This window comes from Galeopterus variegatus, unplaced genomic scaffold (genome assembly GCF_000696425.1).
Source record: "Galeopterus variegatus unplaced genomic scaffold, G_variegatus-3.0.2 Scaffold2876, whole genome shotgun sequence".
Lineage (NCBI taxonomy): Eukaryota > Metazoa > Chordata > Mammalia > Dermoptera > Cynocephalidae > Galeopterus > Galeopterus variegatus.
The window spans coordinates 116,875-142,184 of NW_007728987.1; the positions used below are offsets into that span (position 1 = coordinate 116,875).

General features: G+C 37.2%; 1 protein-coding gene across 3 annotated transcripts; it reads right to left on the reverse strand.

Moving 5' to 3' along the window:
- Window positions 1-4,953: 4,953 nt before the first annotated feature.
- Window positions 4,954-25,268, reverse strand: TATDN3 (TatD DNase domain containing 3). 3 transcript variants are annotated; one of them, XM_008583266.1, is made up of 10 exons: window positions 25,173-25,268; window positions 23,430-23,462; window positions 22,447-22,520; window positions 22,140-22,224; window positions 17,790-17,852; window positions 16,619-16,728; window positions 16,392-16,447; window positions 14,973-15,085; window positions 8,341-8,418; window positions 4,954-5,786 (listed from the first exon to the last, which is right to left on the reverse strand). In XM_008583266.1, exons 1-10 carry the CDS (start codon window positions 25,236-25,238, stop codon window positions 5,643-5,645), a joined length of 822 nt encoding a protein of 273 aa, XP_008581488.1. In that variant the 5' UTR covers window positions 25,239-25,268; the 3' UTR covers window positions 4,954-5,642. The 3 variants fall into 3 exon arrangements, with proteins under 3 accessions (XP_008581488.1, XP_008581486.1, XP_008581489.1); XM_008583264.1 differs by having other exon boundaries at window positions 8,341-8,421; XM_008583267.1 differs by lacking the exon at window positions 25,173-25,268 and adding an exon at window positions 24,981-25,029 and having other exon boundaries at window positions 8,341-8,421.
- Between the last annotated feature and the right edge of the window lie 42 nt (window positions 25,269-25,310).

Genomic DNA, 25,310 nt, shown 5'->3' on the forward strand with positions numbered 1-25,310 from the left:
ATAAGAAAGAGGAAGCAGATTCATGGTATTTGCATGTGGAGTCCCTCTACAGGAAGCTTCTGATTTTAGAAGACGTCTGTTAAAATGGACTTTCCCTGGGCCGGCCCGGTGGCGCACTGGATAGTGCGCCGCTTGAGAAGCGCGGCGGCGCTCCCGCCCGAGGGTTCGGATCCCACATACAGACCGGTTCCCGCTCACTGGCTGAGCGAGGCGCGGGGGCGACCCCGAGGGTTGCAATACCGTTGCCGGTCCCCGGTCCGGTACGGGGGCAACACTGAGGGTTGCGATCTGTTGCCGGACATGGAAAAAAAAAAAAAAAAAAAAAAAAAAAAAAAAAAAAAAAGGACTTTCCCTGATAATGTATAATCATCAGTCCAGTAAATTTCTGTTTTGGTGATATTGCATTGACAAGCTTTGTTATGGTGGTGAGGGTAGCAATGTGAGACATTCCAAGTCCAGACAGGAACCTTGGGAAATGGGATGAATGGAGATCTCTTGTGAACTTTGGGGACCAGGGAGAAAGTCCCCCTAGGACTTGATTTATGTGGATTTTTGGGATACAATTTTATAGACTTGATCCTTTGTTTTATTCCGAAGGGTGTATTCTTTCTGACCAAATTAATTCCTGACTTTTCTTCTGAGTTCCCAACAAAGGGTTATTTCATAATGAAAGAACTACTAAATATATAATAAACTGTGGCTACTGATGCATTTTAAGAGATAACCACCCTCGGGGCTAATGACCCATGACTATCTCTAGGGTTGAGGTTAGGCAATTCCTAGTAAATTCAATGTTCTTCTTCCCCATCCTGACATTTTAAAATCAGGAAATTAGGTCCAAAATGAACTCCAAGGTGGCAAAAAGGGAAAGAAGTAACAAAATAAACACCAAAGTGGGAGTTTTTGGATTTGGAGATTGTGGAGGTTTGTGGACTGATTGCCTTCTGTAGCTGTCAGAGTTCTTAGTTTCAACAAACAGAAACCAACTTTGAGTAACATAAGCCAACAGGAATTGATAAAACTCATTGGGTGGTTCACACAATCTTCAAGAGGGCCAGAAAACCATGTTTGTGGGCTACAGAGCTAGAAACAGTGCTCCACATCAGGCCACAATGCTGGTCCATGAATACTCACTGCCTTGGGAGACTGGATACCAGTCGATGCCTCTGAAAATAGGTGCAGCCCATTTTCACACTCACACCAGCCTGAAGTCCACACAGTTGGTTTCCTTACATTCCTGGCTTCTGACTTGAAATCTGGGGTGGGTGCAACTGATTGGTGCAACTTAAGTCATGTGTTTGTCATAGTTGTAAAGAAAAGCTGGGAAAGCAAGTATTAAGCATTTTCGGTTTCTGGAGTGGAAGATGGGCTGTCTGATAAAGTGAGGGGTTCTTCAAATATAGAAAACATGGACAAAAAATGAAAAATGTCCCTAACAGTGTACCTTTTGAACTGCCCCCAAATCAACGCATATCCTTCTTGGTGTAAGAATGTCTTTTAAACATGCTTTCACAAGTTTGATTACCATCTGCTATAGACTTCCAATGTCTCATCCTTTAAATTAATTGGAATTTTGCTGCCCAGAGATCTATCCAGACTATATAACCAGTCCCAGATTTCCCTCTTTCTTCCTCTTCCCCGACATTTCCCTGAGGGTCCCCCGATGACAGCTACTTCTCAGATATCAATTTTCTCATCAATCAGTGTTCTTAAAGATGTAAGCAACAGAAACTAAATTTGGCAAATGTAAGCAGGAAAGGAATTTACTATAGAATACTGGATAGTTCATAAAAATCTCCAGGAGGGAAACAAACTCATGCCACTGAACTGGAACTGTAAAGACTTCACTACCACAGCCACTGGACACAGACTGACCATGCAGCTAACACTGCCAACCTCTCTAAGCTGGACTCTGAATACTGCCATTGAAATCACTGCCACACTGCCCACCCTCATCAGCGGGGGTCAGCTCAGTCCTGGCTTCTTTATCAGTGAGCTGGTTGCAAAAGAGGCTGGAAAGTGATTGCCTGGCATTTTCAACTTCTATAGCGGGAAGCAGATTGTTTAATAAGGTGAGGAACTCTCCAAACAAAAAGGGAATTCATATGTAGAATGGCCAAAAAAGACTGTTTAATATCCATCTATGTGAACTTCAAGACCTCTTCTGTATCCTATTGCTTCCCTCAGTTACTACTGTCTCTCCACTCAGAAGCCAGCCCCCAGTTCAGAGTTGTTGATCTGCAATACTCTAAGCAAGGCTTTTGAATGATGTCACTTAAGCTAACGTTGATATCAGATTGGGAGGAACTGTGATATTTGGAAAAGAGTGCTGGAATGGAAGTCAGGAGATTAAAATTCTCAATGTATCACACATTAGCTGTAAGAATTAATACAATCTATTTAAATTACTTGGGCCTCAGAAGTAATTCACAGAAGAGATCTGTACACACATTCTGCTCTTTCATATTAAACTACTAAACTGGGGGGCCGGGGGCCAGCCCCGTGGCGCACTCGGGAGAGTGCGGCACTGGGAGCGCAGTGACACTCCCGCCGTGGGTTCGGATCCTATATAGGAATGGCCGGTGCGCTCACTGGCTGAGTGCGGTGCGGGCGACACCACACCAAGGGTTGTGATCCCCTTACCAGTCACGAAAAAGCCAAAAAAAAAAAAAAAAAAAAAAAGAAAAGGGTAAGGGCAAGAAATTAAATTCTGAAGTATAAGTGTAGGTCAACCGTGCCAAAACAGAACTCTTCTTTAGTTTAGAATGGGGACCCGGAAGAGGGTAAGGAAATGCGCAGCAGGCAAGGAAGTGGGCACTGTGGTAGGATAGCAGGGAGCAGGCGATGGAGAGCCAGCAGCAGGTGATAAAATGAACTCCTGGCTGCTTAACAGTGAAGGAAAAGAGCTGATTCCAGTTTCTTTTTTTCCTTTAAAGAATGATACAATTTAATCTCATTCTCACTTGAATAAAAAAGACAAGAGCTGGAATAAGAATTATTTCCTTTAGTAAGGAAGGTCACCATATGCTCTGGGGGAGGGAATAAAGCCCTCTTTGCTTTTCAGCTGCAGGGGGAGGGTGTTCCTACAGATTCAAAAAGATTTGTTTTTCCAGGCTAAGAGACTTTGTTCCTATTTTTCAGAATGGTTCAATATTAGGAAGTCTCTGAATGGTGATTAGTACATTTATACACTAAAGGAGAAAAATATGTATCTCAAAAAAATGGTGAAAAGGTATATAATATCCAATATCCATTCCAAAGAGCAGAATGGAAGATAAAATATTTGACTTTTCAACTGCAGTCAGTTAGACTTACTGCCTCTATTTATTTATTTTAAAAACATTTGAGAGCATATGATATTACAGACCTTGTTTCAGGCCATGTGGAAGACAAAACCAGAACATTTGGTTTATTCTTGAAAGGCTTGTAATCTCTAAAGGTGAAAAAAACACCCACAAGGTAACTACAGTAAAAAGGAATATGCGACAAGAGTCATCAGACTGGGTTATAGTACTTCGTTCTTCATTATTATAGCACTTCTCACATTGTTCTGAAATTATTTGTCCACTTGGCTGTTTTATTAAACTGTGAACTAAGAGCAAGGATCGTACCTTATTCCTCTTTGTAACCTATGGATCTAGACTAGTGGGCAACCTATAGGAGGGGCTCAGTAACTGTTTACGGAATAAGTGAAACAGACAGTGGATGAATCAATGAAGAAAATAGCTAAACAACTTAGCAAGCAGAGATCAGGTCTGGCTGGATGGCCAGTTACTTCACCTTTGAAGTAACTGAAGTTGGACCTTAACAGATTTAGAGGTGAGAGTTTGACAAAGGGAATGTGGGCAGCAGAAGGTAGGAAGTAGGGAAAAGAAATACCTGTGCAGAGTTGAGAGAGCTCAGAAGTCTAGTTTTAATATAATATCCTATTAAATATAGAAATTTCATTTATAATGATGCTGATGGGTAAACACCTCATAAAGCACCCTATTCTGTTTCTGAGCTAGTCTGGTTTGGACAATCTGCTCTAGCACTAGTTTTGATTCCTCTATATATGAGTTGATTTCAAAATATTTATTTGAAGATCTATTACATGAAATCACTTTGATTTTGGGGAAGTTGATTTTTTTCTATGACAGGTATCTTTCCCAGCATTTGCTGTTTATATGATTTAACAAAATTAAATACCCAGGTTTTAGTATGGATCACAACACCTGGTAAACTAATTGGGGAAAATACACATAACATAAAACTTATCATCTTAACCATTTTTTTTTCCTTTTTGTCTTTTTTCGTGTCCGGCAACGGATCGCAACCCTCAGTGTCGCGCCCGTACCAGACCGGGACCGGCAATGGGATCGCAACCCTCGGCATCGCACCCGCACCTCGCTCAGCCAGTGAGCGGGAACCGGTCTGTATGTGGGATCCGAACCCTCGGCGGGAGCGCCGCCGCACTCCCAAGCGGCGCACTGTAGCAGTGCGCCACCGGGCCGACCCCATCATAACCATTTTTAAGTGCACAGTTCAGTGGCATTAACTGTGGTCTCACTGTTGTGCTGCTATCACCACCATCCATCTACAGAACTGTTTTTACACTTAAGATTTTTAAAACTCAGGGCCGGCCCAGTGGTGCACTGCTACAGTGCGCCGCTTAGGAGCGCGGCAGCGCTCCCATTAAGATTTTTAAAACTCAGGGCCGGCCCAGTGGTGCACTGCTACAGTGCGCCGCTTAGGAGTGCGGCAGCGCTCCCACCGAGGGTTCGGATCCCATATACAGACTGGCCGCTCACTGGCTGAGCGAGGTGCGGGAGCGATGCCGAGGGTTGCGATCCCATTGCCGGTCCCGGTCTGGTACGGGCGCGACACTGAGGGTTGCGATCCGATGCCGGTCATGAAAAAAGACAAAAAAAAAAAAGATTTTTAAAATTTAAAAATATAAAACATTACTGTAAATACAAAAAAGTCACAAACATTTTTAATGAAGCCATTTACATTTCAAACATGTGACAAGATTCATACTGGAACTTAAAATTAGTTTATTAACTAAACTTTTGGGCTTGGTATTTAATAGTGATTGCACAGACAACTGGCCTCAAGTCAAAATCTAAGATCAGTGTGAAAATTTTGTACATTTTCCCCTTAAAGAGAAAAAATTCAAAGTACTAAAAGCTCAATTTTATAAACAGAAAAGAGAATATTTCTGATAGTATAAGCATAAGCAACTAGACACTCTCCTCACTGGTTAAATCCTATGGGAAGTAACACAGGTGGTGAAGGATCAAACTTTAGCCTACTCCATCCTCACCCAACAGTGCTTGTGTCTTGCCTTCAGGAACTGCCTTTCCCAGAAGCAATGGTTTCATTTCCAATGGTGATTCTATTTAATGGGCAAGGTAAGAAGCAGCAGTGTTTTCCCAATCTCCTGCAGGACTTACCTAACTGAAAAGCAGTGCAAGGCTAGAATCAGAAGCCAGAGTTTCAGGATCCAAGCCCAATTTTATTTCTAGGAGAAGTATTTCCCTAAACTTATAATCTACACTTCTATAAAATGGCTTCTTTAGTTCAGATTCTTAATCAGAACTTCTTTTTCTCAAATGCTGCCTCTTGCAGTTGATTTGGTTTTGCAATAGATGGCTTTGAAGCTATTTCTGGAGCAGGTGTCGAAGCTTGGGAAACAGTTTCAATGCATTCTGTGTGGTCACCTCTATAACTTCCTCCACTGAGATCCCTTTCACCTGGGCGATATATTCTGCTGAAATGGAAATGTTCCGGGGCTCATTCCGTACCTGAAACAGAACAAAGCAGACACTAAATCAAACGTGACACTCAAGGGAAGCGCAGATCCTAGGAGACTATAGATAAAAAAAGATAAAATGAGTTGATAACAACAACTGATGAGGGCTGGCCAGTTAGCTCACTTGGTTAGAGTGTGGTGCTGATAACACCAAGGTCGAGGCTTTGGATCCCCATGGTGGCCAGCCACCAAAAAAAATTATAAACAACTGATTAGCTCCTTTTTTTTTTAATGGGGGGATGAGGACTGGGAGGAAGGTATGGCTGCAACATTGATTGTAAGTCTATGCTGTTCCTGAAAAGAACCCCAGTGTATTAATAACTGAGGTCCCAAGCTCCTACGATATGAAGAAGCAGTCTGTAAACGGTGAACCCTTGGTGGCCTGCCTGACTGATGGATTAATTGTTCTTTGGTTTGATGCTTAAGCGGGTGCTTTAATGGTCACTGCTGTTCTGCTTGGCCCCTCAGGTCATAGGCTGTATGCCAGTTTGATTCAAGAAACGCCATCATGTGTTGGAAAGACTAAATAGATTATGCCCTGGTATCTCACTGCTTCTAAGATGCATTTCCACCCCTATTTTAACATCTCTAAAATTGATACGTATATTACTTATATCCAATGGCATGTCATAGTATAATTGGAAGTGTTTTTTCTTCCTTAATGGTCATGAAACTGATTCATTTACAATCAGTAGCATTTAGATTGAAGAAATAAATTGTTATTGTTATTATTGATAAGTATCTACTCAGGATGATAATGTTCAGAGGAATAAAATTACTGTTAGGTTTAAAAAAAAAAGAAATCATTAGTAAAGTAAAACAATGAAAAATGTGCACAAAGATTTACATTCAAGGATATTCATCATATTATTTATAATACAATCTAAATGGCCAATATCAAGTTAAATATATTGTGGTGCATTCACACACTGGTATATTATGTAGTTATTAGACATGACGAGGAAAAGTATATTTATTAACATATACAGAAGTTCACCACATAAAAGCAAGTTATGAAAATGATGTGTTCAGGCTAATCTTATTTTTATGAAATATATATGTATGTACAGATATGGATATAAAAAGTGTAGAAGAACATCAGAACTGACATTTGTTTACTTCTTTTTGTAGGCAAGGTTTTATTCTAAGCTTTTCATGGAATTTCTCATTTAATCCTCAAAATAACTATATACGAATTCCTTATTATTAGCATCCCTTCTTTATAGATAAGATGGGATCCTGAATAGCTAGTAAGTAAGCTACTAGCCTATATAGATAACCTTTGGGTGGTAGAAGGTTTTATTTTCTTGTCTATGATTTTCTGTGTTTTCTTACTTTCTAGAACAAACGTATTTTACTTAACAAAAAGCAATCTGGCTAAAAAATTCATTTATTCAATAAGTATTTATTGAGTACCACTTTGTACAAGGAACTATGCCAGAAGATTTTTGTCAAATAAACTAAATACAAATATAAAACTGAGATTCATTGCTAGGTCCTTTTCCTTCCATTTTCACATGAATCAGGAGGGTAATTCCGTACCATTCTGTCCTACACTCAAACAGAAAATACTGGAGTTGTGATCCTCTACTTTCTCATTCCTTTGTCTTTTACGTTCTTAGAAAAGCTGATTTATAAAAATGTATAATTAATTGGATATTCATTAGCAAAATTCACATTGCAATCACAAATAATAATGGTTTGTTAATAATTGCATAATAATTGCTGTGATCTCAAACCTCTGAATCTCAAGTGTCAGTTCTCTGAATTTTGCACACCTGGAGACACAGATCTGACGGGCAGTCATAAGCACTTATTAAACTACACATTAGAAGGTGATTGTAATAGGTACTGTCTAGAGCAAAGAAAGCAGATACCATGACTTTCTTTCTGAAAATAATAATTTAAGATAGCAATATTAAAGAGAATGAAATTGAAAATATGATTATTTGTGGCCTACAGTAAAAAATGAGATACTACAGCAAAGATCACATGTATAAATCCATGACTATGTCAATACTTGAATTGGAAGAAATAGAACCTCATTAAAATATGCTAATTAAAAGAAGAAAAATGAACATTTACTGAGCACCTTATTACATATCAGACACTGTTAGGAACTTTCACATACATTACTTCATGCAATCCTCACCAGAATCTTTTAAAGTATTTTATTATTTTACCCAGATTTTATAAATGAAAAAACAGTTTCAGAGAGATTAAGTAGCTTGCCCAAAGTCAGCTAGTGGGTAGTAGAGACAGGATTTGAATCTAAGTCTTTCTAACTCCAGACACTGCGCTTTTTACTATACTGGTCTGACTTTTATTATTATGTAAATTAGGACATGCTCCATTTCAAATAATATTCTCTAGAGCACAACAGCTATATTTGGAAAAGAGCTGAAATAAAGTTACTATAACCCCTCAACCTAGCACTATAACAGGATTCTATTGTATTTACACTGTAATGAGAAGCACAGCTAAACTGAAAATACCTCAAATGAAAGATAAAATCTAAATAATGTAGAAATGAGCAAATCATTTACCTGCTTTTCTGGTCCTAGTGCAGGTGAATCTGTTTCTAAGCATATTGAAGTTAAAGGCAACTGTTTCACAAGTTTCTGCTTCTTAAAGAAAAGAGAAAGCTAGTAAATTCAAAACATGAGAAACACAGGAAAGGGCATTAAACCTACATGCTAATGCATCTTATTCTGCAACAGCCTAAAATTCATGCTTTAATCTTCAATTAATAAATGCTACCTGAATTCCTACTATGCTCTCATCATTCCACTACCAACGGTTATGTTAAAAAACACTCACTACCAAAAATTATCCATAGTTTTCAGGGAAACAAGGAGTAGTAACCATAGCAAAAATGAGGAATATACAGCAAGAAATCCAAACACATGCTTACTGAAAGATCCAAGGAGGGGACTTTTGTCATTTCTCCACCATCACCACACTCAGTGCTTCTTTCTACCATTCACTTTAAGTCACTCAAGGCTTTATGTTCATACATATAAAGTTGTTATGCACATCTAAATTTTAGATTGGGTGGTAGATGGTTTTATTTTCTTGTTTATGATTTCTGTGTGTGTACTGTAAGAACTGCAATTAACTCAATAAATTTTATGCCAAGAACACAATTCTCTTGCTGCCACTGCACTTAAAATAAAAAAATGGGAAGGGGACAGATATAGTGGAACATTGTTAAAATAATTTATTTAAGATTAATATTTCAAAAGCACAGAATGGGTACTCTTATGCACTGTTGGTAGATAAAGGTTAAACTGGTATAAATTTCTTTGAAGAAAATAAGACAATTTATACCAAAAGTTAAAAAATGTATACCCTTTTACTCAGTGATTCCATTTATTTTTATTTTATTTTATTTTATTTTTTTTAAAGATGACCGGTAAGGGGATCTCAACCCTTGGCTTGGTGTTGTCAACACCAAGCTCAGCTAGTGAGCAACCGGTCATCCCTATATAGGATCCGAACCCGTGGCCTTGGTGTTATCAGCACCGCACTCTCCCGAGTGAGCCACAGGCCGGCCCTCAGTGATTCCATTTATAAGAGGTCACTGGATAAGTGTGCATATATGTTCGTGGATACACAGAAGCATTCACAGAAACACTGTTTATAGCAGTGAAAAACTGGAAACAACCTTTATTTAAGATAATGCTTAAATAAATTATGGTACATCCATACTGTGAAATACTACAGATTCATTATAAAAGATGAGGTAAGATCATATTTATAGACAGAAATACATATCCATGAAACCAAGTCAAAATAAAACAAAAAGAGTAGCATATCCTCTAATTTTATCTGAATCAATGTTAACAATGGTTCTCTCTGAGCAGTAGTATTTGGATTGACTTGAAATTTGTTCTGTTCTTCCTTAAGTGTTTTAATTTTCTACAATGTACATGTGTTATCTTTAAAATTAGAAAAAAAAAATAGCATTTCAGTTTTGGAAAAGAAAAATACCACAGCTAAAGATTACTGCTAATAAGAAATGTCTCCAGAAATGATAAAAGTAGCAAAATTAAAAATATATTTTGGGCTACCAATTATTTTGAGCTAATTGACATTTTTAGGACAGTCTATCCAACAATAGCAAAAAGTAGCAAAATTAAAAATAAATCTTGGGGGCCGGCCCGGTGGCGCACTGCTGTAGTGCGCCGCTTGGGAAGCGTGGCGGCGCTCCCGCTGAGGGTTCGGATCCCACATACAGACCGGTTCCCGCTCACTGGCTGAGCGAGGCGCGGGTGCGACGCCAAGGGTTGCGATCCCGTTGCCGGTCCCGGTCCGGTACGGGGGCGACACTGAGGGTTGCGATCCGTTGCCGGACACGGAAAAAGACAAAAAGGAAAAAAAAATTAAAAAAAATAAATCTTGGGCTACCGACTATTTTGAACTAGTTGACATTTATACAACAGTCTATCCAACGATAGCAAAACACTATCTTGGTTTCATTCACCAAGATAGATCATATTCTGGGCCATTAAACACTCAACTAATTTAAAAGAATTAAAATCATACAATGTATGAGAGTACTTTACAAAGTTCATGGAAGGATCTGTATTATCTTTCAATTCATTTTTCCATGAACTTTTTGAAGTACCCTCATATGCACAATGGAATTAAAGTAGAAATCAGTAACAGAAAGATATCAGGAAAATTCTAAGTATCTGGAAATTAACCAGCACAGTTTTAAATAATCCATATGGTCAAAGAAGATGTCATAAGGTAAATTAGAAAATATTTTGAACTGAAAATTGAAAACAGAGCATATCAAAATTTTTTATAATTTTAAAGATAATATTTGTACATTAAGAATATAGCTAAAGCAGTGGTTAGAGGAATATCTACAGCACTAAATGGTTATATTAGAAAACAAGAAAGGTTTTGAATAAATAATCTAAAATTTCACCCTGAGAAACTATAAAAAGGACAACATGTCACAATCAAGTAGAATTTATTCCAGGAATGCAAGGTTGGTTCAACATGAGAAAATCAATTCATGTAATTCATAATAATAGCAGGCCAAAAAAAGAAAAAACATACGATTCTCTCAGTAGATGCAGAAAAAGCATTTGACAAAATCTAACATTGATTTTTGATTTTAAAAAAACTCTCAACAAACTAGAAATAGTAGGAATTTCCTTAATCTAATAAAGGGTATCTACTGCTAATATTATACATAATGGTAAAATAATAAATGCTTTCTACCTCAGATGAGAAAAAAAGCAAGAATGTCTGCTTTTACCACTTCTGCTCAACATTGTACTGGTGACTGTACCCAGTGCAATAAGGCAAGAAAAAGAAATAAAGAGCACACATACTGGAAAGTAAAAGTAAAAGACGATATAATTGTGCATGTAAAAAATCCTGAAGAACCGATAAAACCCTACTAGAACTAAGAAATGAGTCAGTTGATACAAATTCAATATAGAAAAATCAATTATATTTCTATGTAATAGCAATGAATAATTGGTAACTGGAATTTAAAAAACATGAAATAGGGATAAATCTAATTAAAATATGTGTAAGATTTGTAAGCCAAAAATTTCAAAACACTGATAGGAGAAATAAAAAATCTAAATAAATAGATATACTGTGTTTATCAATTATTCCCAAACTGATCTATAGATTCAATGCAATCCTAATAAAAATCCCAGCCATCCAGCTGTTTTTTTCTGTAGAAATCACCAAGATGATTCTAATATTTATATGGAAAAGCAAAGGACTTAGAATAGACAGAATGATTTTGAAAATAAAAAATGAATTGGAGGACTGTTACTATGTGATTTCAAAATTTACTATAAATTTACTATCATGACAGTGTGATATTGGCGTAAGGACAGACTACAGACCAACGGAACACAATTTAAAAAGCCAGATATAGACCCACATACTGTATATGGCCAATTTATTTTCAAAAAAAGTATAAAAAATAATTCCAGGGAGAAAGGATAGTCTTTTCCATGAATTATACTGGAACTGATATAGACAAGAAAATTAATCTTGACTCATACCTTACATCATATACAAAATGGATCACAGATCTAAATATAAACTAAAACTTCTAAAAGAAAACATAGGAGAAAATCTTTGTGACTGTGGGTTAGACAGATTTCTTAGATATGACACCAAAAGCACAAACCTTAAAAATATTAATAAATTGAAGTACATCAAAATAAAAAAACCCTACTTTTTGAAAGACACTGTTAAGAAAAATGAAAGACTGGGAGAAGATATTTGCCAACTCAATAATAAGAAAACCTAATTTTATTTTATTTTATTTATTTTTTAAAGATGACCGGTAAGGGGATCTCAACCCTTGACTTGCTGTTGTCAGCACCACGCTCACCCAGTGAGCTAACTGGCCATCCCAATATGGGATCCAAACCCGTGGCCTTGGTGTTATCAGCACCACACTCTCCCGAGTGAGCCACGGGCCGGCCCAAGGAAACCTAATTTTAAAAAGGAAAAAGATTTTAATGGAATTTCACCAAAGAAGAGATATGGATGTACAGATGGTAAATAAGCACAAGGAAAGATGTTTAACATCATTAGTCATTGGGGAAATGCAAATGAAAATCTCAATGAGCAATGACTATACATGTATTGGAAAAGCTAAAAAATAAAAAAATTTTTTAAAAAATGACAACCTCTAACCTAGCAAGGGTGCCTAAACAACACTTTGACACGTTGCTGGTCAGGATTCACAATGGTACAGCCACTTCGGATATCAGTGTGACAGTTATCTATTAAGATAAACAAACACTGACCTTACAGCTCAGCACTACACCTCCTAGGTATTCACACAAGAGAAATGAAAACATATGTCCAAACAAAGACCTGTATGTGAATGTTTACAGCAGCTCTATTCATACAAGCCCTCAACCGGAAACAACCCAACTGCTGACCAAACTGGTAAGTGGATAAGCTGTGATATACCCAGGTGCCTATTACTCAGCAATCAAAATTAATGGACTACTTATCCATGCAACAACATGGATAAATCTAAAAGCATTAAGTAAAAGAAAACAGACCCCAAAGCACTCATAAATTATTTTATTTATATGACATATAGAAAAGGCAAAACTATAGGGACAGAAATCAGATCAGTGGTTGCCGGAGACTGGGAGTGGAGGGAGGGGATTGACCAGAAAGATGCATGAGGCAACTTTTTGGGATGATGGAAATTTTCTGTAACTTGAATGTGGTGGTAGTTACATGGCAGTATACATTTGTCAAAACTCATAGAATTGCATACCAAAAAAGGGTGAATCACCTGACTAAAACCTGACTTTAAAAACCACAATTCAAAAAACAACAAAACAGATAAATTATTGCTGATAAAGATACTATACTCTTCTTACATACATTAGTTTTTGAATACTGATAGACAACTGTATTTCATAGAATTTAAGGTGCCATTGGTTGTAATGTGCATCACAATTTCACAGATACCAAAATATAAAAAAACGGGTATGTTAAAATTGACTAAATATGGTAAATTATCCAAGATTAGTTTTACAAAATTTTTTGAGCTCTAATTCACATAATATTTACCGTTTAAAAGTATACAATTTAGGGCCGAGCCCGTGGCGTACTCGGGAGAGTGCGGCGCTGGGAGTGCAGCAGCGCTCCCGCTGCGGGTTCGGATCCTATATGGGGATGGCCGGTCACCGCTCACTGGCTGAGCGCGGTGCGGCCGGTCTCAAAAAAAGACAAAAAAAAAAAAAAAAAAAAAGTATACAATTCAGTGGTTTATACTATATTCACAAGGTTGTACAATTATCACCACAATCTAATCCTAGAACATTTTCATCATCCCCAAAAGAAATTCCATACGCATTTGCAGTTACTCCCTATTCTACTTTCCTCTGCTCCCTGGAAACCACTCATCTACTTTCTGTCTCAATGGATTTGCCTAGTCTGGACATTTAAAAAAAAAAAAAAAAAAAAAAAAAAAAAAAAAAAAAAAAAAAAAAAAGTATACAATTCAGTGGTTTATACTATATTCACAAGGTTGTACAATTATCACCACAATCTAATCCTAGAACATTTTCATCATCCCCAAAAGAAATTCCATACGCATTTGCAGTTACTCCCTATTCTACTTTCCTCTGCTCCCTGGAAACCACTCATCTACTTTCTGTCTCAATGGATTTGCCTAGTCTGGACATTTCATATAAATGGAATCGTAAAATATTTGGTCTTTTGTGTCTGGCTGATTTCTCTTAGCATAACGTTTTCAGGGTTCATCCACGCTGTAGCATAACTCGGTGCTTCATTCCTTTTATGACTGATTAATATTCTGCTGCATGGGTATGACACGTTTTGCTTACCCATTCATCAGCTGATGGACATTTACATTGTTTCTACTTTTTGGCTATTATGAATAATGCTGCTATAAACATTCATGTACAAGTTTTTGTGTGGATATGTGTTTTCATTTCTTTTGGGTATCTAGAGGTGGAATTGCTGAGCCATATGGTAATTCTAAGTTTAATTTTTTGAGGAACTGCCAAACTGAGTGGGTGTGAAGTGGTCTCTCATTGTGCCTTTGATTTGCATCTCCATAATGGCTAATGATGTTGGCATCTTTTTATGTGCTTATTGGCCATTTGTATGTTTTATTTAAAGAAATATCTATTTAAATCCTTTGCCCATTTTTTAGTCAGGTCATTTCTCTTTTTTATGTTGAGTTGTAATGGTGCTTTATATATTCTGGATACTAGAACCTTATCAGATATATGATTTGCAAATACTTTTTCTCTTTCTGTGGTCATCTTCTCACTTTCTTGATAGTGTGCTTTAAAGTATAAAAGTTTTAAATTTTACTGTGAAAATTTTAAATTTTGATGATGTCCAATTTACCTATTTTTTCTTTGATTGCTTGTACTTTCAGTGTCATATCTAAGAAACCATTGCCTAATCCATGGTCACAAGATTTAGACCTGTTTTCTTCCAAGAGTTTTATAATTTTAACTCATACATTTAGGTCTTTGACCCATTTTTGAGTTAATTTTTATATATGTGTGAGGTATAGACTCAAGATTAATTTGTAATGTAACTAAAATAGAATCAAAAGTATGTAATAAAAGCTCATATTTTAAATTGTATTTCACAAAGTGTTAGATGAGTTTTAAGGAATTACCTGTCCACTTCTTATGACAGAAGGGGGAACTGAGAAGAAGTACCCAGCTCTTACTCCTTCCATGGCTACAGATGGCCGACCGTCAAATGCATGTAGCAGTACCTTGTCAGCACCTCTCAAAAATTAAAGATAAAGCAGAGTTCCATTTTATTTCCTTAACAAGATGCTTTCCCATTAGTCAAACTGAACAACAGAGATCTGAAATTTTAAGTAAATAAAGATGAGGTCCTGTGACTTCTAAAGGGTGGATAAACATAGTATTCAAAAAGAGGAATAAAAATACAGTAAATCATTAGTCTTCAGAATGAAATTATTAAATAAAATTGAAATACTTTTACTTTAAAACAATTATTTAAACTTCCTGCACCATTAGACCTTTCCTAGAAGTCTACAAGCTGTCAAATTATTATTCCTAATACGAGGTTTTTAGGTAGTCAAATTCCTTAAAAAAAAATGCTAGTGGAAGAAGAAATAGAGAGCTAAATAACCCACAAATCTAATAGCTAAAATTGGTGTCACAAAACCACCTCCAGTTCTTAAAGGACAGCTGCTCTGCCTGCATACAAATCATGCTTTCAGTGATTCCAGAAGGGTTCAGTATTCATCACTGAAAAAAATACAATGCTTTCTAGTTGCAGGCAGTTACATTTACTTCACTATTTGACAGTGTGTTTTCAAATAGTTAGGTACAACCATTAATAGGTTATAACCATAAGTTAGCTATGAAATCAATTTAGTAGGTTATGACTAACCAATGTGTGATTATATGTGCATATGTGTGTATGCTTACACTTATACATACCAATACACACATACACATATATGTACTGCTTGTTAAACTTTTCTCAGTTTTCTTTATGTGTATATAAGTCTCAACATAAAGTCTATCTCCTACTGTGAATGGCACTTTTAAACGTTTTTAAAAAAATGCTGTAAGATATATTTTTACTTTAGGAACAACTGGTGAAGACGACAATGCCTTTTATGAGTGATGGCCACAGTACCGTCACTCATAAAATGTATAGTACCATTTTCTGAAGCAGCAGCCAGAAAACTTGCAAAACAGTGAGCCAACATGACTGCCTTTCTTTGCCTTGACCTTTCCTCTTCTTTATTAATCAGCTGACTAAGCTGATTAAGAAATTGGAGCTGCTAACTTTTAAATTAAGGAATATAAATTATTTGATTCAATTTTTCACTTGCTCTATCCTGGCCTGATATATCATAGTTGCACTGAAAACCTTGTCAACAATAGCCAGGCTTGCAAAATCACCTAAGTTGATTTCCACCTCCACCCTTGCCCCATTTCCTTCCCTTCAAGAAATCAAATTAAAACATGGCTTGCTCTGTGAGAACATGGACTGAAACTGCCAAACTTAAACATCAGGCACATTTCTCTCAGGAACCTGAATTGAATACCTTGCTCAAGTAAGAGGCTGATCGTAGGTCTTCCAGCTGAGCGTGAGTGAACATTTCTGTTTAACAACAACAAAATTCTTTTTAGTACTTAAGTCTGAAAGTATTATTTTTGTTCTATTAAAGTAATTGAGAGAAAAAGAAATATAGGGCTCCATTTTGGGAAGACTCTGATCATTATTTAATTTTCTCTATAGGTAGCAACATAGAAGGATGATTAATTAACCTACAAAGGCAAATTTAGTCTTTTGGCTAATTGGGCCTGTCTGATTAGGACTTGTCTTTGCTCTTCCTTCTGTTCATCAGTGCCAGCAAATCTGGGGGAGAAATCTAGTCCAACCTATAACATAAAAATAAAAGAGAATTACATGATTATCGTTTAATGAACCTCAAAAGAGATACTATGAATCAGAGCCATCCCATAGAAATACAATGTGAATCACATACATAACTACATTTTTAGCAGCCACATTAAAAATAACAAAAAAACAAGTGAAATTAATTTTAATAACATACTTTATTTAACCTAATATATCTAAAATATTATTTCAACATGTAATTAATATAAAAAGTTGAGTTATTTTATTTATTTATTTTTTCAAACTCTGAAATCCACTGTGCATTTTACACTTACAGCACATCTCAGTTTGGAGCAGTCACATTTCAAGTGCCTAACAGCCACGTGTGGCTACCGCATTAGACAGCACAGATTATGCATGACTGCTTCCCTTGATATTATTTTGGCATACATTCTATAATGTATATTCTGAATTTAAGTGTTATTCTTACCTTTTACCTTTAATTAGAAATGGAACTTATTACCAAGTGATAAAAATACTTCACAATTATAAATTATTTAAATAAAAATATTGTTTAATTATAAACTCTAGCCTATTTATTTTATTTATTTATTTTTTAAAGATGACCAGTAGGGGATCTTAACCTTTGACTTGGTGTTGTCAGCACCACGCTCTCCCAAGTTAGCTAATCGGCCATCCCTATTTAGGGATCTGAACCCACGGCCTTGGTGTTATCAGCACCATACTCTCCCAAGTGAGCCATGGCCCAGCCCCTGACTCTACCCTATTTAAAGTAAGCTTCTAAATTACTTATGAAGAATTATATATACTGTTTTAACTCATCAGAGCAAAGACCATATTTAAGCACAAGAAAAAAAAGCAAAGTATTTGGAAATGCTATCACACAGTTTTCTCTCATTAAGATAAGCCTATGGTAAGGCTTTCTGTTGTCTCACCCCCAAGCTCTGTTGCTTATTAAGGTTATTAGTCAGCTGAATGGGTGAACATAATTATCCAAGTCAGTTATAATTACCAGTACTGAACTAAGAATTATTTTCATATATCGTATGGAAGTCTGGATTAGAAGCTAGTGAGTGTTTACCTCTCCAATTGCCAACAACCGGTCTTTATAATTCTCGATAATGGGCAAAGCTACATCCAAATCCTAAGAGAAAAAAAGTAAAATTGTTAAAATGGAAGAAGAAGAGAACTGAAATTTCACGAGCACCTGTTACATGACAGGCACTATGCTATGCTGGTGCTTTACATACATTTAGTCCATTTAACCAAAGAAATAAGAAAATGACTTTTTATGAAGATTCCCACTTAAACACTCTTTCTGTTTAGGAGACATTTCCTGGCATTTAGGAGGACTAATTTGGATTTCCTGGAATAGCTGAGAAAGAGAGAACTGAGCCACCAGGTGGTCATCTTTCCATGTGAATTTATAGGATTGCATTATGTTATGATTCTCTTCTTAGGGTACTACTGGTTTGTGAGTTTATAATAGTGATAATTCCATACTTTCTCTGCATTGTTTTCATTGATTTCTTTTCTTTTTGTAGTCCTGCTCAGCCTATTTGTCCTAAAGGTTCAACAATATAAACAATGACTATCATATATGCTTGTTTGTTACTTATTGAAGTAGCTGTGTACCATTAGTTTCAATATTGTCTTTTCCACTTAGGAGAATTTAACCTGTGAGGGTTCCCTTCTAAGGCAGAGGAAAGATAAATATATGGAAAAAATTGCTTCTAGATATCTTTTAAACCACTTTGCAGATTTTAGTTTCAAAACATATAAAATACAAATTACCACTGAGGATAATCAGAACAGGAGAGAATTAAGAAAAGGGAGGTAAAGCAGATGATAGAGGAATAGAAATAGCTTTTACAATTATGCTTCAAGAGAGAAAAAAAAAAGATGAGTGAGAGTAAATCAAGGCCTTAGAAATATATTCTAGTGGACTTGATAAAGAAGAATTAACATTGCCATGAGGAACTAAGAGTAAGTAACCCTAGATATCAGAGAAGCTATCTGAGTAGGTTAAATGGTGTCAGGCAAAGCTTTTTCCACATCAAACATCCAAACTACTCTATGTCTCTCGGACCTCAGAGGGACTACAGAAGTAGAAGAAATCACTAGGAAATGTTTCACATTTAGAAAGTCTGAGTCAGAAAGAAATTGCACATTTGTATAAAGATCAGAGGTAGGAAAAAGCATGTCTCCTAGGATATGTACTACCTATGGAAAAGAAAAAGCAAATTTACAGTGAGATCATTAAAACTCCTAATGAAATAGATTTGGAAGCTTTTAGCAAGTCAAGGAGGATAAATAGAAATTAATAGTAGAATACAATTCATATTACTTATTTAAGACATGCAAATACATTCTTTAACATTTTATTTTAGTAGATGTAAAAATATAAGGATACTCATAGGTCTGCTTTTGACCTCAATTCTATTCATACTTCTCACATAAAGTCTCAAGTTTCTTAACAGCTAATGGCTCTATTATTATTTTGTTGTTGTTGTTATTATTTTTTAAGATCTCTATACCCCTATACTTTATGATTGGGGGCAATACTGGTATGTGATTATTCATGATTTGCAAATGAGGAAATTGAGACTTGGCAAAGTTAAGTAACATGCCACAGATCACAGAAGCCAGTAGGCTAGGTCTCTCTGACTTCAAAACCCATGCTATTTCCACCATGCTGCTGCAAGAAGAAAGGAGCAAGGGAGAAAATAAGAGAAGAAAGGAAGGAGGGCAGCAGGAAGGGAGGGAGGAGAGAAGATTTATTCTGAATTGTTTAAAATAATTTCAATAAAAATTTTTTTTAAGAAAATGTTTATTCTTCAGAACCTTTAGTACAGGGATCAGGTATTTAACAGAAATAAGTGAAGTGGGACAAGTAGGGACAGCAGCCCACTGGAAAGCACACGCCCTGCCTGCAGGGGGCAGCAGATGCTGCTGTGAACTGTGATTCACCACAGTATCCCTAGTGCTGAAACTGTGCCTGGTAATAATAATTTTTTTTTTTTTTTTTTTGTCTTTTGTCTTTTTCCGTGTCCGGCAACGGATCGCAACCCTCAGTGTTGCCCCCGTACCGGACCGGGGACCGGCAACGGGATCGCAACCCTCGGTGCTGCTCCCGCGCCTCGCTCAGCCAGTGAGCGGGAACCAGTCTGTACGTGGGATCCGAACCCTCGGGCAGGAGCGCCGCTGCGCTTCCCAAGCGGCGCACTATCCAGTGCACCACCGGGCCGGCCCGGTAATAATAATTTTTAAATGAATGAGTTAATTATCATTAATGATTTGTGTGATGCTAGACAATTCATTCTATAAACGAATTTAAATTAATGAATATTTACTACATACCTAGCTTTGTACCACATATTTTAGAAGGTTCTAAAGATGCAACAAGGTATATACTTCCTGCTTTAAAGGAGCTTACAATCTAATAAGTATGGGAAAACTAAACTGTGGCATGGAGTATAAGTGCAATTGGAATAAAATAGGGCTAACTCTGCTTATCTCTGGTCTATTCCAGAGGGCTATCCCGAAATTTGATGGGTTCACATCTGCTTTGCAAATCAAGAACGACCTACATATTGCTGGTATATTAATTACTTTTGTAAGTTGAACAGGCTTATCAGCTATACATTCATGCCAAATATATGCCAGATCCACCCACTTCTCTTTACTTCCACTGTTACCACTCTGGTCCAATCCACCATTGTTTCTCACAAGGACTATGGCAATAGCCTTCTAACTATTCTCCCTTCTTGCATTTTTGCTCTCTTCAAAATCATTCTTCATACCATAGCCAAGGGGATCATTTTAAAACATAAATCGCAACTTGTCACCCCTCACTTCAAATCCTCCATTGCATGTAAACTAAAATCCAACAGGGCCCTGCATGAGATCTCTGCCCAATCCCTCTGCCCCACCTGTATCCCTTCCCCCTCCCTCTAGCCACATCAGCCTTCTTTCTATTTCTTGACCACACCAAACTTGCACCTGTTTCGGGCTTTTGTACTTTGTTGTTTCCTTTGTCTACAGCACTCTGACCCTCTCTTTGCATGGTCAGTTACTTTGTAGCATTCAGGTTGCAGCTCAAATATCACTGTCTCAGAGAGGCCTTCCCTGATGACACAATCTAAAAACCAGCATCCACAGTCCCTATCACATAATCTTGTTTTGTTCTCTTCAAAGCATTAGTGCTATCTAAAGTTTTCCTGGTCATGTAATCATTGATCGTCTGCCTTGCCCCATCTAGAATCTAGCTTCCATGAGAGGGATCTCACTCACTGTTAGGTTTACAACAGTGAGAGCAATGCCTGGCATGCAGGAGGTACTCAGTAAACACTGACTGACTAAATGAATGTCTATTGGTATAAATCTTTACATAAATGAAAGAAGTGCTGCTCTGCTATGATTCCCAGTATTTTGGGAATTGTGACTCTCTGAAAGTTGAGCTAATTTTATCATACTCAATAACTCAGGAGAGCTACGGGATAAGCATTTTTCACTGAAGTGAATTAAAAGTGACTTTGTTTTGAAATAAGTATAGCTACCCAGGGTATCTTAATCTAGGAATAGAAATCCATTATTGTAAAAAACAATGGCCCCATATCTTAATTTATTCATAGGTAACAAAAGTCACTACTTCTTTGAAATGGGGTTATCGGCCTTATTATGTAATAAAGTACTTAAGAAACTGCATATGCTCCTGATGCTAAGTTGGGAGACATGTATGAAATGTGAGAAATATTGACTATTATGAGTCAGTGGGAACTTGTGGGTAGGATATTTTTAGAGAGGGTACAAAATCAATACAATTTAATAGATCAAAAGCACTCTTGTAGGGATGATTCCATGTTCAAAGAAGATCCTATTTACTTGAACTCGTTTGTTCCCTTACAGTATGGCACCTATGAATTTGTATCTTTTTTCTTCTGGATATTCTATCACTTTTTTCTGAAAGCAATATGACTACAGGACAAAAAATGCAATAAAAGTCACCATAATTCCACCAGATCATCACAGTTACTATCACTTCTGTGTTTTTCTCTCCAGTCTTTTTCTTATAGAATATATTTTTACCTGGATATCTCTCATAGTGAATAAACTATTTGGCATTCTTCTTTTCTCCCTATATTATATTGTAAACATCTTCCACATGCTACATAAACCTCATAACCCTCATTTTCTATAAATGCAATATATATAACACTCTGTAAGTTATCTACTGATTCCTTTATTTCTGAACCTCTAGGCTATTTCCACTTTTTTTCTATTACAAATAAAGTTGCAACAAATATCTTTGTGAAAAAAAGTGATGTTTCTTTCTTTTTGATTATTTCCTTAGAATATAAATTTGAAAGAGGAGGATTAGAGTCAAAAGGTATTATCATTTTTTACAGTTCTTGTTTTATATGTCTGTTACCTTTAATGTGACACTTCTTTGGTCTTCTGGTAAAAGTCCTTGAACTGGGTGAACACCCAAGCATGGGAAGACAGTCCCATTATACCTAAAAATGTAGAACAAATTAAGAAAGCAGAAATAGTAGACTAGTAGACTACAATGTTACTCTGCGGAACAAGTAGAAAAGAATCTCTTTTTAGGGTTATGTTAATGTGCTTTTTTCCTCCCCATTTTATTTAAAAATGGATCTCTGATATTATAAATCCGACATCATAACCATGTCTAACAGTTATTAGCAATTCTTCAAACTCTTAATTAGAAGCAGCACCTTTCTGAAAGTTGCATAATCTTTTCAAATTCTCCTGAATGTTCAGCAACTGCCACAAGGGCTATAACATTGGCCTGAAACAAAAATGAATACAATAGTTAGAATTGGAACCAATACACACATTTAATAAAAATTAAATAAAAATTTTAAGTTTTCTGGGTGTTTCAGTTATCCTTTTTCACCCACTCTCCATCAGTATAATCATAATGGCTACCACTGAGTACTTACCATGTTTCAGGCCCTGTGTTCAGTGATAACAAATATTATCTTATTTAGTCTACGCAAACCAATAAGGTAGGTATTGCTGTAATCCACTGTACAGACTACGTGATAATTTTAGATGGAGTCAAATATCTCTCCCAAGGTCATTAGGCCATGCTCCTAATTAAGCTGCCACAGTGAAGGTTGGCTGTATGGAAAAATGTACTGGCAACCATTTTTAGCTCTATTACTTTCTGGGAAGGCCACAAAATGCTAACTACAATGAATTTCATAAACCATTCCACAAATAATTTTTTTCAAACAAATCAAATGTTTCAGAAAACTTTTGTAATATATCCCAAATCTCCAGAATAATGTGAATTTAAGAACTGACGGAACAATCTATTCCATAGTGCTGGGAAGCATGGTGACTGTGGGAAGATGTTGTGAATTCAGACTAACTTGTCTCTCATCACTGTACTAGCATGTTTTTGGACTACTTATTAATCTCTAGGCCTTAGTCTCCTCATCTATGAAATGCAGAATGGTTGGCTATAAAATAGTAACTTCCTCAGAAGGTTGTTGTGAAATATTAAATGAGATAAAGTTCAGAAAGGGCTTAGCTCAGTTCCTGGCACAAAGTAAACACTTAATAAATGCTACTTATTATTAACTACTGAAACAACATCAACACAGTATACATAAATTTCAAGCTGTTTTACCTTGAAATCAGTAGGAAAAACAAAAAACAAAATAAATGGCAATTACAGATACAGACTTACCTTCTTAGCTTTCTCCAACACATCATCCAGATCCTAAAATAAGAATATGTAATCACAATTATTTCAGATGAATATGTAAATGCTCTTTGGCTGTGGCACCATAAAGAATGACAATGATAGCAAGGAACAGGGTGTGGAAGAGCCTCCACTGCTCCACCTCCTGTTTACTTTTAACTCTCAGTAAAGTCTGGCTTCTGCTCCCACTCCACTAAAACGGAAACTTCTATTGTCAAATATAAAGGAAACTTCTCTGTTCTCCTCTTACTCTATCCCTCAGAAGCATTTGGAACTTATCACTTGGTTACTATTTACTTCTTGAAGTAAGGCTTCTCCTTACTTACTTAGCTTCTGCAACACCACTCTCACTGGCGGCTACTGTTCAGTCTCCTTGACTGGCTCTCCTTCCTGACTTCAGGACCCCCAGCTCCTATCTCTGCATTTGCCTTAAATGATCTCATCTGTCCCCACAGTTTTAAAAATCATTATGTTGAGTCTCCAATTTTTATCTCTAGCTTATAAATACGTCCTAAATCCATGATTGACGTTTAAAAATGACTATACAACATCAACACTTGGATGGGATTAGGCTTCCCAACATGTTCCAAACACAAACCTTTATTTTCTACACACAAACCTATTCTTTCTGCCTATCTCCCTACCCCAAACCTTGGTCTTCCCTCATTTCAGTAAATAGTACCACCATCTTCCCTACAGTAGATGCTAAAAATCTGAGCCATCCCGGATTCCGCCCTTTCTTTTGCTCTCCATGCCCAATTCCTCAGCAGGTACCATGGATTCTACATCTAAAATGTATCTTGAGTCTGTCCATCTACTTCTGTCAAATTCCTCTGCTGTCATCATAGTACCAACTACCAACTTCTCTTATCTATATGCTGCAAAAGCCTCCTAACTGGTCTAGCTTCCACTCCTCTCCTCCTCCCACCTGCCACACAGCAGCAAAATGGTCTTAAAACGGATATCAGATCTTGTCACTCTCCCTTTTAAAGGACTCATATTGTTCTTCTAATGCAATTCAAACTTCTTACTGCCCTACCTCACCTGTCCCCTGCAAACCTCTGCAGTCTCCTTTCATGCCTCTCTTTTCCAGCTCCTAAAAATCCATCCAGCTTTTTGGTAACAGGAATGCGCCAACAGATCCCCTGTGTGGGGATCTGCAACCTGCCTGCTTTCTTCACCACCATACACTCACCCCCTTGTTTCTCTGGCTCCTTGTTTTCCCAGCGTTAAGTGTCACCTCCTGAGAGGTTTTCCCCGAGACAGACAGACCCCCGCCCTTCTTTCTGTATTATCAGTCTCTAGTTTCCAATGTAGCGGGTAAAACACTCTGTAACTCTGATTTTGTGTGTGCTTTGTTCTCTCCCTCATTAGACCTGGAGCACGTGGTTTCCGGACCCCTTCCTGGGGAAAGTGGCATCTCAACCAAGAGCTGAGAGGTGGGTGGAATGAACAGCGGGGCCAAGAAGAGTTAGGCGAAATGACTCCAGGAACCGGGAACAACAAACATAAGCCTTGTGGAGCTAGAGAACTTACTGCGATCTAGGATCAGAAAGAAAAATCGGTACGACTGAGGTTATCTACGGAATCGGGCAGTTCAAGCAGGGACACAGACACGGGCCTGGGGAGGACTCAGGACTTCATTCTAGGGTAGGAGAGCAAAGATAATCTAGTGGGAAAGAACGGAGACCTCCCCGCTCCCCCGGGCCCTGCTTTGTCCTCACATACGCGGTCAAAGTCCGGGGCGGAGAGATGGCAGTGACAGTCCACCATCCCTACGCCCACCGATCCCATCGCCGCCGTCACCGCAGCCCTAGAAGCACTAGCAGAGCCGGAGCCGGAGCCGGAACTCTGCCGCTGCGCTGG

Coding starts and splice junctions, on each gene's coding strand:
- TATDN3 (XM_008583264.1), bottom strand. CDS start 25,238: ATGGGATCGGTGGGCGTAGGGATGGTGGACTGTCACTGCCATCTCTCC. Junction 17,853..22,139: donor AAAGAAGTGTCACATTAAAG/GTAACAGACATA, acceptor TTTTTCTCTTAG/GATTTGGATGTAGCTTTGCC. Junction 5,787..8,340: donor CACTAGGACCAGAAAAGCAG/GTAAATGATTTG, acceptor GTTCTGTTTCAG/GTACGGAATGAGCCCCGGAA.